Source organism: Grammomys surdaster, unplaced genomic scaffold, assembly GCF_004785775.1.
Source record: "Grammomys surdaster isolate TR1022 unplaced genomic scaffold, NIH_TR_1.0 126248, whole genome shotgun sequence".
Classification (NCBI taxonomy): domain Eukaryota; kingdom Metazoa; phylum Chordata; class Mammalia; order Rodentia; family Muridae; genus Grammomys; species Grammomys surdaster.
Genome location: NW_021621048.1, coordinates 6,892,492 through 6,906,485, shown reverse-complemented (window position 1 = coordinate 6,906,485; position 13,994 = coordinate 6,892,492). Strand labels below are relative to the sequence as shown.

The window sequence follows — 13,994 nt, the reverse complement described above, 5'->3', positions numbered from 1 at the left end:
ATCCTGAATGTCACATGAGAAGTCTCTGCTGCATGGAGGGCAGAGGGCAGAGGCTAGCAAGAGATTGAATCTTAGCCTAAGAAACAAGGGCCGGCCGACCCACAAAGTGAGCCTGTCAGGCAAGCAGGTACTGCTTGGTGGCGTGTTTTTGAAATATGTACAGTCATAGATGCACCAACTCCAGTCCACTCTTCAGGGCAATTTCAATCGCTTCTTCCTGGGAGCCCACCTGCTGTCTCCCAGTCTAGGTATGATCTCTTCTGTGCCCTCTCCTTCCCCAGAGGCTGTGGTTTCCCGTCGCCCAATGTTTGGCTTACACCTTACTTCATCGATTGGACAATAAGCTTACTTTTAAGATTATTATTAAATAAACTCACTTTATTGTGCTGAGCTCACAAATAAAAACATCACAGAGACAGATTAAAGTAGCTACTCTAACAAGCCCTTCCCAGTCACAAACTCAATGCGTCTCACTGAACCTCTGTAACTTGTACAGTTAGAATAGCCCTTCTGAAGTCCTGGAACTTTGCTTAGTGTTTTAAACTTTGATGATCAGTTACATTTTTTATACACTTACTCAGCACAAGGAAAAGCCACGGCAGAATGGAGACTAAAAACAATTAGCTTTATACCCTCTCTCGTGACTCATGTCCTCTTGCCTGCAGCCCATCTACTTTTTGAAATGAAACTTTTTTAAAAAACTGGTTCTGTTTGTTTTTCCACTTTGAACACTGGACATGGTGGGAGCAGAGAGTCACATGATGCTTCTCGAGGCTCCACCACCCGGCTTCAACAGCAGGGAGCATTCTGCCTGCCTCATTATCCTCCCTCTAACCCCAGAGGATTTTTTTTTCTTTTTAGATTTACTTATTTTCATTTGGTGTGTATGAGTGTTTTTGATGTGTACACTACATGCAGCTGGTGCCTGCAGAGGCCAGAAGAGGACGTTATATCCCCTGGAACTGGACTTACTGATGGTTGTAGGCTGCCATGTGGGTACTTGGCACAGTACTGAACTCAGGTCCTTTGAGAGAGCAGCCAGTGCTCTTAACTGCTGAGCCATCTCCAGCCTTACCTCTTGTGTATTTTTTTTTTTTACAACAAATCTTGGTCCCATATCTTTTCTTCTATAAATCTCTAATGCATTTTAGCTTTGAGTTTCAAGGTACCTCCTTTTATCGCTGCCCCCTCTCCCCAAAAAGTCCTATGCTTGAGGTCTTTTTCATTTAGAATGGCACCTGTTGATAATCAGGAAATACTCTGTTCTGGAATGAATTGTACATTCATGTCTGAATGAGTGAGTGGGTGGATGGATGTATGGATGCATGGATGGATGGATGGATGCATGGATAGATACACGGATGGATACATGAATGGATGGATACATGAATGGATGGATACATGAATGGATGGATGCATGGATGGATGCATGGATGCATGGATGGATGCATGGATGCATGGATGGATGGATGGATGGATAGATCATGGATGCATACATGAATACATGGATGGATGGGTTGGCTTCCACTTTAGAAGCAAGCTTACAAATTAGTTGAAGATCTCTGGACCCAGACTAACTGCTGTGAGCTCAGAGCACCCATTCCAGTCTGTCCTCTGTGTTTTGCAGGCAGCTCTAGAATTCATCCATCTTCATCAGTCTCCAAGGTTAGTTTATTCTTAGCCAAGCAGCTTTGATTTTGCAATTAAACTCCATTCTGTCGTGACCTTGGAGTCCCCTTCAGAGGCAGCCTTTGCCGTGCTTGCCTCATGCTTATTTTACAATTACATGATTCTTTTTAAAATTATAATGTTCTTTACTTAGGCCCAAATGAGCATGATCAAAATGAATCAGAGTATAACATCTACCCAAAGTATTTTCTTTATTTAATTCTATCTTTCTATTTCTGGTAGTAGTACTTCAGCTGCACATATGGAAGATAATTGAATGCATATTTTCTTTCAAGTAGCCATGGTCACATTTCAAATCCTAAATTTTGTATCCTTTGAAGAAGAAACCAGAGCCTGTTGCCTGATGTGGCATTCTTGGTTCTTACAAGGTAAAAAAAAATAGTTCAGGGCTCAGCTCTGGAAGCCTCTGGTGGTGGAATCGTCGCTTAGAGAGAAGCCTTTGACGTGTCTCTTTCCCCTTGTAATTCAGAAATGGTATTTACCGTAGTGTTAGGGCGTCTGCTTATTATCTCGTGCTGTCTCAACACTGCACTTGGCTTTTGCGGCTCAGATTTATGGTAAAGTCAAAGGGAGTTGGCTGGATTTTTCTGTTTGTTTAAGCAGAAATTCAATGTAATAATTCTAGATTTGAGATATTTTTAGCCAGGGACTAGAGCTATGTTGAGCAGACACCTCCTAACAGGTAATGCCATCCTATGGCATCATATGCTGGAACATGGACCAGTTGTTTCCACCGGAATATGTTGGGGAATTGGATTTGGTTAGGATGCATGTCGGACCAAGAACATCTTTTGCATGGAAGGTAACAGGACCTGAGAGATGTTGGGGAATAGGAGAAGGGGGAGCCACAGTCCCTCAGAAGCACTCCACCCAACCAGCACAGCACTGAGTCATCCTGTGGATTTGACTTTCTGTGCTCTTGAGTAGCAGGCCATGGGGCGTCCCCCTAGGCTTAGAGCCCTGGCTAGGACCATTGTGATCTGTGTGAGTGTCACCTGTCTGAGGAGCTGCATACAGTAGCCCCCAGCAGTGCACACAGAGCTCCTGCAGAGGCATGTGCATGAAGATTGCAGGAAGGAAGCCCAGCATGATTTATCAAGGGCCTCCCTTAGCCTCCTGGCTGCCATAGCAAACAGGGAAGAGAGTATTGGATAACCAAGGCTGCATCCTGGACTCCAGCAGGGAATACTTGCTATGGTAATACGTTCGGTTCAGCAGAGCAGTGCCACTGCCATTTCCCACTGACAAGCATCACTGACCCTTTGGCATTTTAGCTATAACTGTAAACCACTGTCTTCAAATCCCTGCAGACTTTAGGTTCTTTCAACATTATTTAGCCATTTTTAGAACTAAGAACAGCACATAGTCTCCATCCCCACATTTGCTACTGAAGTGGACTCCAGAGAATGAAATGGACCCCAGAAGATGTCATGTGTCTGTCTCAGTGTTTAGGCAACCTCAAGCTGGACTATGTGCTGAGCTCAACGATGTGACCCAGCATAGGGGAACCAACAAGACCTGATCTTGCTGGAGAGTCAGATAGGGCACAGAAACCTGGTCAAGGGGAGTGGAGGAGAAACACAGGGCATGTTCCCACATGTTTACCGCAGTCAGGGTAGGCAGGAATGACAGCAATCCAGAGATTAGAAGCTACAGGGCAGTTACAGGAGCCCAGCCATCTGGTCAACCCAACATACCCTCTGTGTTTTAGGTCTGAACCTAAATACAGCCCCTTTCTCCAGATGTGCTCAGCACGTTGAAAACTGTGGACAGGATAGAGGGTGGCATCGAGAAAATCCTGGTGTGCAAATCCTGGTGTGTTCTCTGGGAAAGATGTAGGGCATTTTTCCCCTCTTTTCTGTCAGTTAGCTTTTACTTTGTATCAAGTTCCCAAAACCTCCAGACTGGACTTGGATGGATTACGCTGATCATAGATGTCTGCAGGCTTGGCTGAGCTGGAAGTCTAGGGTTCCCTCATTCATGTACAATGATTGACAGATTGGTTGTTGGAGAAAGTCTCAGCAGGCGCCATTGTGTTGGTTCCTCCAGCAGATAAGCCTGGAAATCCTCTCAGAGCCCAGTTCCAATCGGTTCAAGCCCCTGCATGCAACTCATCTGCTGTTTTCCCATTGTCTGAAACAAATCTCCTGGCTAAACTGGGAGTCAGTTTGAGAACTTGTGTCATCAGTCCGAGGATACAGAAAAAGCACGAAGTGGAAGCCATTGCTCTAAGAAATATATCATGCTGCAAACCTGGATTTAGCTCAGCAAGTAGCAGTTGTTGCTACCTGACACCCACCTGAAGACAGCTCTGAGCCACACTGTGGTGAATTCCTGAGGAAACGTCAGTGTCAAGAAAACCTGTGGGATGCATGCAGCAGTTCTAGCAGTCTGTTCTGCCAGTCACTGAGGTGAGAAATCCCCCAAGAGGCTGGAGGCAGAGAGCTAATGAAGGGCCAGATGGAGCCCAGAAGCCAAAGGAAGTCATTGTCTCCTGCATCCAGACATGGGGCTGCCAAACAGCAGTTCTAGCATAGGTGACACTGGAACAAGAGATGCCATCTGGACCCAAGAATCAGGAAGGACAGCTTTCACTCCAGCACAGGGAGATTCCAGCCCAGAGCAAGAGTCCTGAGGGCCAGATCTGAGGCAGAGCAGCAGAGGGAGAGATGTGGGTAAGAACACAAGAATGCTGAATATTCACCCATCCAACAGGAACCCAGGAAAAATGAGTGAAGAAACTCCATCCTAAACTGTTTCCCTAGAGGGAATGGATCACAGAGTGTGTAGGTGAAATGGCTCCTAACAGCCATTTTCTCTGGATTGTCTCCTACATGCCAAGGATTGTACTTAGCCTGGGATTTGGTCCACACAACACCCTGAGGCAATTAGTCCAATTTCCTGGTGAGAAACTGCCTCAGGGAGGTAAAGTAGCTGGGTCAGTCACCAAGCTTGTATGTGTCTGACCCTAGACACCCACCCAGCCCTTTCTCTGCTGCAGGCTGCTGCTGATGTTACACAAGACGTAGCATCATTAGGCAACCAGGCCTGTAGGATCCTTCTAACAATAGAACTTAGGAAGACCCCAGTGCTGCCTCCAGGGCAGGAGCTCTAAAAGACAGGCATGTAGAGGAGGAGAATGTTCAAAGATGGTATCAGCCATAAAAGATGTCAGAAGAAACCATGAAGAAAAGCCCCACTTCACTTGATGGTACAAAAGATGCTCTAAGCCTTCCTTCCCATCCCACAGTCTTTTCTTGTCTCCCTCGCTCCCCAAATTAAAAGAATTGCCAAGGCTTGAGTGACAACATTCTATTAGCCAGGAGAATGAAATAAGTGGATTGTAAGTTTGAAGCCAGCCCCTGGGCTACATGGTGATACCTGTAAAAAATAAACAAGCAAACAAATCTCCACATGAGAATCATTGTATTAGGTCATCGATAGAACCAACCCAGTCAGGAAAGACTAAGCGCCAAGGGGCTCTGAGACCCATGACCATACAAAGGAGGCACAGAAGTTCTGACACTGAGAGTGAACTTGGCCTGTGTTGTCAACAGGCTTTGACTAGAATCAGTGTGTAGATGTGTAGGAGACACTGTAACCCATAAGAAAGAACCCTAGAGCTACAGAAACATCGCCTCTCACCCTGACACCATCCTCTTAGTAATTTCCCACTCACAAGCTTCAGTTTTCTGTCTGTGCATTAGAAATGCACTCACCAACCTAGCAAAGTGTGAACAAGATGCACCCTCTTAGTGAATAGAAACCTCTGGAAATGGATGGTTGTGAGCAGTTCGAAGTCCCTGGTCCCTGGAAGAATGCAGTGAAGATTGTCTACTGCCTGGAAGGGGCCGCCAAGGTGTTTCCTACAGATGAGGGGCACCGGTGGTCTTCTGTGAGGGGTGCGTGGATTTTAATTTGTCTTGTAGCAAAAGATCTCCCCTTAAATGAAATTCTGATAGGTCCCTTCCTGAAGGAGTGGTGCACATCCAAGGGATGAGGGTGGGAGCGAGGGGTGCAGGGTTCTGGCTCCTGCCTCAGTCCCAACAGATCTACTTTTTCATAAAGAAAATTATTGAACCAGCTCACATGCATGTGCCTCACCCCAGGGAGCAAATCAGTGGCCCCGGAACATTCAGTTATGCCATCCTCACACTAGTATGCTAGCTTCTGTCTGGTTCTGTCGGTTCGGGCTCTGTGGGAAATTGTATTTGAAGTGCGTAAAGACTCGTCTGTAATAGCTATTATAAACCTATTGTTAGAATCTTAAGAATGTTTTCTAAGGAAATATAGTTTACAGATTCTACTTAAAATCCCAGTGAGAACCAGAAAGTAAGCCCAGTGTGCCAGTGAGACAGCTCACTAGGCAGGGGTGCCCCTTGTGGCCTGAGTTCAATTTCCAGGACTCCTGTCAAGATGGAAAGAAAGAACTGACAGCACACGGTTGTCCTCTGACCTGCACAGATGCCCTATGCCACGTGCACCGCTCCACCCCCAACACAAATAATAAACAGAACTCCACATGTAAGGCTGGTGGAATATTACAGTACCTTTTTTTCATGGATGGAAAATTAAGGATCTTACTCAGTATTTAAAAAGAAAAATTCTGTTACATATTTCTAATATGGTTGGAAGAGATTAGAATGGGGGAGGGGGACCAGCGGAAGACTGCAGACTTCAGCCAAGTCTGGTCTGGAGTGGGTGACGCCTCTGAGTAGTAGCCAATGAGGCAGGTTAGTATAGGAGCACACCCAGCATCCCTGAAAGCAGTATTATGGGACACATTGCAATGGCTGATACCCAGATTACGATTTGTGATCAAGGTCATGTTGGCAAACAATTCATCAAAAGGTTGAAGACTTCAGTGTTTGAGGTTATAATGGGGTGAGCTGGTTCGTATGCAGGATTTGTTGTCTGTGACGTACATGCCCAGTGAACATCCTCTGCACTTCTCTCGAGAATGCCATGTCTGTAAACATCTCTTCACCTATGGATGGCAGCAGATGAGGGGAGGACTAGCAAGCCCTTTTCACTTCAAAGAGTGTTCTCCTTGTGTTGCTGTAATTATTTAAAACCTGGTCAAGCTGACTATCTAAGAGCTGCAGCAGCTTTGCCATGTTTCACAGCCGGAGGCCACGTGCGTGCCACAGCTAACACCAGCCCTGCCACCCACAAGACACCAGCGTGGGAGATGGCTCTGTCAATCTTCCACGCTGTCTCCACAAGGCTGGGCATTGCCCAGACCAACCTGCCATGCATGTGGGCCCAGTAGGAAACTGAGACTCTAATGCTTAAGTGTTAATCAAAGGCTTTATAAGTTTGGTAATGCTCAATAACAAGATGCCCATACAATCAGAAGTGTAACCCAATACCCAACCTAGATATACTTTCAACTGCTAGAGACACGTAAACATCTGCCTCCATGTTTCCTTCTATCTCTGTTCTCTTTCTCCTAGTCCTCCTCTTCCTTCCTACTCCTCCTCTTCCTCTCCTTACTCCTCCCCCCTTAGCTCCTCCTACATCCTTGGGCTTATCTGGGGCAAAGACTTAGAGAGCAAGTGCTTATCCTCCCGCTCGGATGCAAGCCTTCCTTCCAGTGAATGGGCTAACTGGATTACTTCCGGGTGACACACTCGACTTTCTCCTTGAACACATGTTTCTTGCATTTGCTTTCTCCACAGGACGGGTTCCGGATTGGAGGTGAAACCATGAAGAGAACGTAGAACACATAATAATGCTTTACCGTAATCGCTTCTTGGTGCTGCTGGCCCTGGCTGGGCTGTTGGCTTTCCTGAGCCTCAGCCTGCAGTTCTGTAAGTATAGAGGGGGCTTGAGGGTCACAGGAGAGAAGGTGGCTTCACTGGTAAACTGAGGGCCCGGGTGTGGGCAGTGAGGAAAACCTGGAGCTTGTGCATTGTTGGTGCCCACAGTGAACAGTTGCAAGCAGGAGTCCTAAACTGACATCTTTTCTTTCTTTGAATCTAGGTCTCTGTAGCCAGACTAGTCTCAACCCAATGACCCTCCAGACTAGTCTCAACCCAATGACCCTCCTTCTTCAGCCTCCTGGGCATGTGCCACCACACTCACACCAGCCTTGGGATACATTCTTTTTTTTTTTTTTAAAGATTTATTTATTATATATGAGTACATTATAGCTGTCTTTAGACACACTAGAAGAGGGCATCAGATCCCATTACAGATGGTTGTGAAGCCACCATGTGGGTGCTGGGAATTGAACTCAGGACCTCTGGAAGAGCAGTCGGTGCTCTTAACCACTGAGCCATCTCTCTAGCCCCCTTGGGATACATTCTTTGAACTCTTATGTATATTCCTAAGCTGCTTGCTTATTCCTACAATTTTCTTTGCCATTCATCCCAAGGTAGAGAGGATCCTTCTTGATTTCCCATGCTGAGCAGAGGCATTTGGTTCCTTGAGGACCAGGTGGCCATTTTATATTCAGTCACTGATGGGGCTGGAGTAGCTCAGGATAGGGTGGGGAAATTGGGTCACTGGTATGAATCCTGGCCCCTTGAGGCAGAAGCTACCCATGGGAGGTCCCAGGTAGTACAGTAAGGACTCTCTGGGGAAGCTCATCTGTGGGCCTCCCCAACCCTCACTTTTCACTGGATCTTTATGCTCACACTGTACCCCAAATCTGTGCTCCCCACACTTGCCATGAGAGGGGCTATCTTGGAGCTCAAATCCTGCTCCAGTGTCTCCTTGATTGCAGCCCTCCAGTGGTGGTCCACCATCCTGTGTCCCACCCTCTGCTTGGCCTTTCCAAAGAACCAGTCTTGCCCTGTGCTCACCCCTACCACCCTGCCCTGGCCAGCTGGTCCCCCGTCCTCTTTCCGTCCTTTCAACCCTTGCCTCCTCTGGATACTTTCATTGCTCCCAAGGGTGGATGCTTCTGAGGTGAGCATCAGGATTTCCTGAGCCAGCTCCCTTTTGCTGGTCATGCAGCTTCCCTGTGTATCTCGGGACCCCACATGCCCTGTACAGAGTAGACATCTCTGAATGAATGAAAGAATGAATGAATGTCCACTCTGAAAGCATCTTCCTTTCCTTTGGATTCCATGTACTGGAAACTGAGGAGGTGCTGATAAAATACTGAGAACTATGTGTTTGCTGCCACCTGACTTCTCTGTTTTACCACCTCACCCTGGTGGGTTGGATACAAGTATATGTCATCCCCAGGAGCCCAGTGGGGAGGGGCCATTTCTGTTTCACTTGGAGGGGCAGAAAGGAGCAGGTGGCTCAGTCAGTGGGATGTGGTGCGTGCACAGGAGTGTGGGGACAGTTGGCCTCAGGAGGGCTGGTTTGAAGAAAGAAAGCTTTGAGCAGGCTTGCCTGATTTACCTCCAGGGTGGTATATGGTTAGACTCACCTCTGTGCACGTAACAAGCTATTCTGACCATGAAGGGGCTTAAAAATACTTATTTCATCTTTCCAGTATTGGAGGTGGTCAAGAGAAGGTGACCATAGACATGCAAAAATACTCCAGATGGCTAACAACCTGCAAAAATAGAAATCCTTCCAAAAAGTGGCTTTTGGCTTTCAGTGGTTTCATTGTTTATAGCTTTTCATTGGAAAGTTTCCATCGTTCAGTGAAGGAGGTGGGACCTGCAGTCAGCCTGAGATTTGTCCTGATCCCCGGGCGGGTTAGGCGAATGTGGCTGACTTGTGTTCCCCAGGCACCTCGCATGAGCTGGCCTGTGTGGCACTGAATGGCCCTGTGTGTCTCGCTTGTGCAACGCTTCTGAATGTCCGTCTGTGTTAAGAGGGCGGCTTTTCAGCCACACTTTTTTAAGGAAAATTTTGCAGAATAAATTGGCCGGCTGGACCCGAGCTCTTTACTCTGGAGTACCTTGCAGTTCAGAAAGCTTAAGAAATGGACGTCCGGGCTGCCTTTCTCGTTCTAGGTAAACTGTGACTTTGGTACCTGCCTCTTTCTGTAGAAATGGCAGTTATTTGCTTTATTTATTTGGCTGCTTTATTGATTGCTTATTATTATAGTGTAAGAAACTTCATGATCAACAAAACAGAGATTGGTTCATGCTTTTGTTCTTACCCAGAAATAAACAGGCTTTGTCTTAATTGCTCCTTTTGACAAATCTTTTGGATGCCATGTTGGCGGTATTATTATTTGAAACAATATAGTTGACGTTTATCAACTCTAACTTTCTGTGTGTGCTTTATGTACAAAATGTGGTTTCGTTCTTCAGAACCACTGCGTGTCTTACAACATCTCATTGGTAACTTTTCCTGTTGATGTTTTGGAGATGGAAATGATTTGATGCAGGTTAGGATTGAGAAATGGGATTATTAAAACAAGCTCGTCTTCGTGTGGGCAGTGAACGTGAGTCGTCGGGCCACAAGCACTATTAAGTATGTGCTGTGCTCGGCACTGTAGAGGCGGAGGCACTGGGGAAGGGGCCCATGCAGCATACCGTGCTGTCTATAGGATCTCAGCACATCCTCCAGAATGCTAATGACCTCCATATGCTCCTTACTGAAGTTACTTGAGGTCTTTCTTTCTTTCTTTCTTTCTTCCTTCCTTCCTTCCTTCCTTCCTTCCTTCCTTCCTTTCTTTCTTCCTTCCTTTCTTTCTTTCATTCAAAATATTTTCAGTTCCTTATTATGTACAGTGGGAAAATAACTTTTCAAATTCAAGGATCCTTTGTTAGAACACTGGAAGATAATTAGGGAATGAAGACCTCTGAATCGTTCGTTTCTGCTTTGTCTGTGCATATATAATCGCCCATTCCTCCTCGGCAGCATTCCTTCTCTGTGTGTTTTGTGCCCATTTCTCCATGTTCTTGCTGGCACTCCCCAAATGGCTGTGTGGCAGGCACACACAGGCTCTGAAGTTGTGGCCTTGATTTGAATGTTAGCTTCCTCATCGAGCAGCTGGGTCCTCTGCGTCTTCCTCTGTAAGACAGTTAATCATCGTAATTTTGCAAGGCTGGTATGAGAGCAGGCACTTCTGGAAAAGGCTTGGTTCGTGGAACCCTCTTAGTTACCTACTGCTTCTTTGCAAAACTGGTATGAGAACTTAGACTTCTGGGAAAGCCCCTGGCTCATGGAAGCTGCTGTTTCTTCTGTAAAACAGAGCTGATTATTATTGTCTCTCAAGGTTGGTTGAGAGCTTTTGGGAAAACCCTTGGCTCACAGAAAGCATACTGACCATAAGTCTGTAAGGTAACCAGAGTCCTGCCAGTGTACATGGTCATGGTATTTTGGCATCCCAGAAGGTGGTCAGGGCTAATGTTACTTCAGCTGTTTGCTGAAAGAAAACTTAACCCTAAACCTAACCTTAACCCTGATTAACCCTAACCCTAACCCTTTTAATCAGAGTGCACTGGCTGACAGTTAGTCTCTGTGGTGCTTACTCATATCTGGGAGGCATCCTCCACCTACAGTAGTGAAAGCCAGTACTGTCTTAGGGGTCTGCGATGTCTGCAGTGTCTTCTCTGGGTGAGGCGTTGGCCTGTTCTGTATAACCTGAATGGACACAGAGACGGATTTGCACTGGTCATGACGTGGAGCTTCTGAGGACTCAGTGCCAGGTCAAGGTGGCTTGGGTGGTGTATTCTCCCCACAGGAGTCAGCACACCCTGAAGGTCACTCTCTAAAGGGCATAGTGTCAGGATGGTCATTGGTCCCAATCACATTTCGTGTCTTTACACTCTAAACTCTAAAGTTTATTAGTTTTTATCATTCCTTATTGATGCAGTATGGAGTATGTGAGCTTGTTCTTTAGCTAACATTCTTGAGTTGTCACAGGGCTAGGAGTTCAGACCCCCTGGAACCACAGGCAGCTCACTGACCAATGGAGGTGCATCAGAAGCTCTATAGTGCTGGGCAGGCAAGGGGTGGGGCATGGGCAAGGGGTGGGCATGGGCAAGGGGTGGGGCATGGGCAAGGGGTGGGGCATGGTAGAGCCCACAGAGCAAGGATCCTGGAGCCTGATTGCAAACCAGATTTCCGAGCTTAGAGAAGCAGTTTGTCTTCTCAGTGCCTCAGTTTCCTTTCAGAAAAGATGGACCCTTGACTGGTAGAGTTGGTAAAGGATTCTGTAACATGTGGTGCAGTGTCTGGCACATAGTAACCCCGACATGTATTAAGTGAATGACGATCATGTGTGTGCGGCCGGACAGAGGACAAGAATCCTGGCTGGTCTAGGGAGTCAGGGAACATTTGAGGCCATACTTTAGGGAGAGTAGGGCAGAGGATGTCTTCCTTGAGGGAGGGTGGGAGTTGTTGAAGAGGGCACTGGAGAAGTGTGTCCCTGGAAGATGGAGGCTGTGCAGAGACAAAGCAAGAGGGAGCCCCAGCTGCAGAGGCACCACCATGCAGTTGGCATATTGGAGAGGGCACAGCCCAGTTCTGTTTCCCAGAATGTGGACATCTGAATGCTTAGATCATCTTTGCCTCGGGTCTTGTTTAAAATGCACATTCCTAAACAAGCAAACAAAAATGCTCGTGCTCCTGCCTTACAGACTCTGACTCGTGGTGGGAGCAGAGCCCAGAAATCTGTGTTAAGAGGCAGCACCTGGGTGTGGCTCATGTAGTGTGAACTGGTGGGAGGTGACACCAGGCGATGCAACTCAGCAAAGATTGAGGGTGGCCCAGATGCCGGCCTTGGCCCAGGAAGGAAGAAGCAGAGCCTGAAGGACCGTGGTGGGCATGGGCTTTATGACTACTTGGAGGGATAATGAAGCAGAAAGACTCTGCCCAGGAGTCTGGCTTGAGTAGTCACTAGGGTGCTGTGTTCATTCGTGTATTTATTCAGAGGTCTCCTGCAGTGCTCCACTCGGGAGGAAGACACGAGCTGAGTAAGGGAAGTGAAATGTCCAGATCATAGGTGAGGAGAGGAAGAAGGCTCAGGACAAGGCGCATAGTGGACAGAGCTCAGGAAGGAGAGGTGGGCTGGGGAGTCAGCAAGGTGCACAGGGTAGTTGGAGGCATCTGAGGGCTGTCTGGATGCAGAGCCCTGCCCAAAGTGGATCTTGGCAGAAGGCCTAGGAAAGACCAGGTCTGCTGCCACCGTTTGTGGCTTTGTACCCACCAGTGTGCAGTCTGGGCTGGGAAGGACTTGGATCGTGTAGACACTGTGAGCTTGTTTGGTTTGGCCTAGCTAGTGTTTTCAGGTTTTAAAAATTATTTACCAGTTTCACACAAATAAACTTTCAGCTCTTGTTTGAAAAGTCACTGGCCCTGGCACTGGAGACTCTCGTCTCATCCTGCTCAGTCTCCGCTGCAGTAGTGATTTTCCCTGGGAAAAGAAAGGAGACAAAGTTGAGATCCTGGGGAGGCAGTGGAGAGAGGATGGAGACAGGACAACTGGGTAGGGCTGCTTACATAGGAACTGTGCAGAAGCTAAGGAGAGAGGGAACCTTCCCGAAGGTCTCAGGAGGGCAGACTTGGGCAGCTTAGTCAGCTCTGCGAATGGGGTGGTGTGTGTGTGGGGGGGGTGTGTGGTTCTGTTGGTACCTTTTAGGAGCGGAACCAGCATTCTTCCTGCAGTCTCCAGGTGCCATACTTTGCCTCTACCTTGTAGAGATCCCCTGTCTCCTGGGAAAGAGAATGATAGCATTTGGTAGAACCCTGTGAATTAATTAAGCTGTCTCTGTACAGCGGGCTGAGAAAGAAGCAATGGCTTTGCCCTCGGTTGTTTAGACTTCCCGAGCCTCGTGTGCTCGTTATAGTTAGCCACTGGTGTGTGCAGCATCAGCTCCATGGCGGGCCCCTGAAGGCCTTTTGTGCATGACATACAACCCTGCTGAGCTCATGTTTGGATACAGGCAGCTGAGAGTAAGCCCCTGGGCTGCAGAACAGTCTGGAGCCTGGACCCAGGGAGGGGACTGCACTGCCTTCCACTCTTTGTCTTGTGTACATTTTTTTAAAAAAGAAGGCATGAACTACAACCAGTGTGTGTGTGTGTGTGTGTGTGTGTGTGTGTGTGTGTGTGTGTGTATGTGTGTGTTTGGAAAACCTTTGTGTGTTTCCATAGGCAAGGTTTAGAGATGGTAGCCTTTAGAGAGAGCAAGGAGTCCAGGCTGGCAGAGTGGCTCTGTAGATAAAGGTGCCACCAAGACAACCTGAGTTTGATTCTCAGAACTCACACAGTGGAAGGAGACAACCAACTCTCACAGGTTATCATTCACTTCTACATATACACCGTGGCATGAGTTCACACACACACACACACAACTTAGAAGCAAGCTAAGGGTCTAATGTACTGTACAGAGTTCTTATCATTCTTAATTGAGAGGCTTAGGAACAGAGTGTTTCTCATTTGG

At 47.3% G+C, this 13,994-nt stretch overlaps 1 protein-coding gene across 3 annotated transcripts in view; it reads left to right on the top strand.

Moving 5' to 3' along the window:
* Positions 1 to 13,994, top strand: part of Pxylp1 (2-phosphoxylose phosphatase 1) — a 64,884-nt gene that overhangs the window by 25,115 nt on the left and 25,775 nt on the right. For 2 of the 3 annotated variants that reach the window (XM_028758955.1, XM_028758956.1), the window contains exon 2: positions 7,371 to 7,502. In XM_028758955.1, the coding sequence (XP_028614788.1) occupies positions 7,424 to 7,502 (79 nt within the window). In that variant the 5' untranslated portion in view covers positions 7,371 to 7,423. Of the gene's footprint in view, positions 1 to 7,370; positions 7,503 to 9,502; positions 9,612 to 13,994 lie in introns of those variants that run through there. The other variant, XM_028758958.1, reaches the window with a different exon arrangement.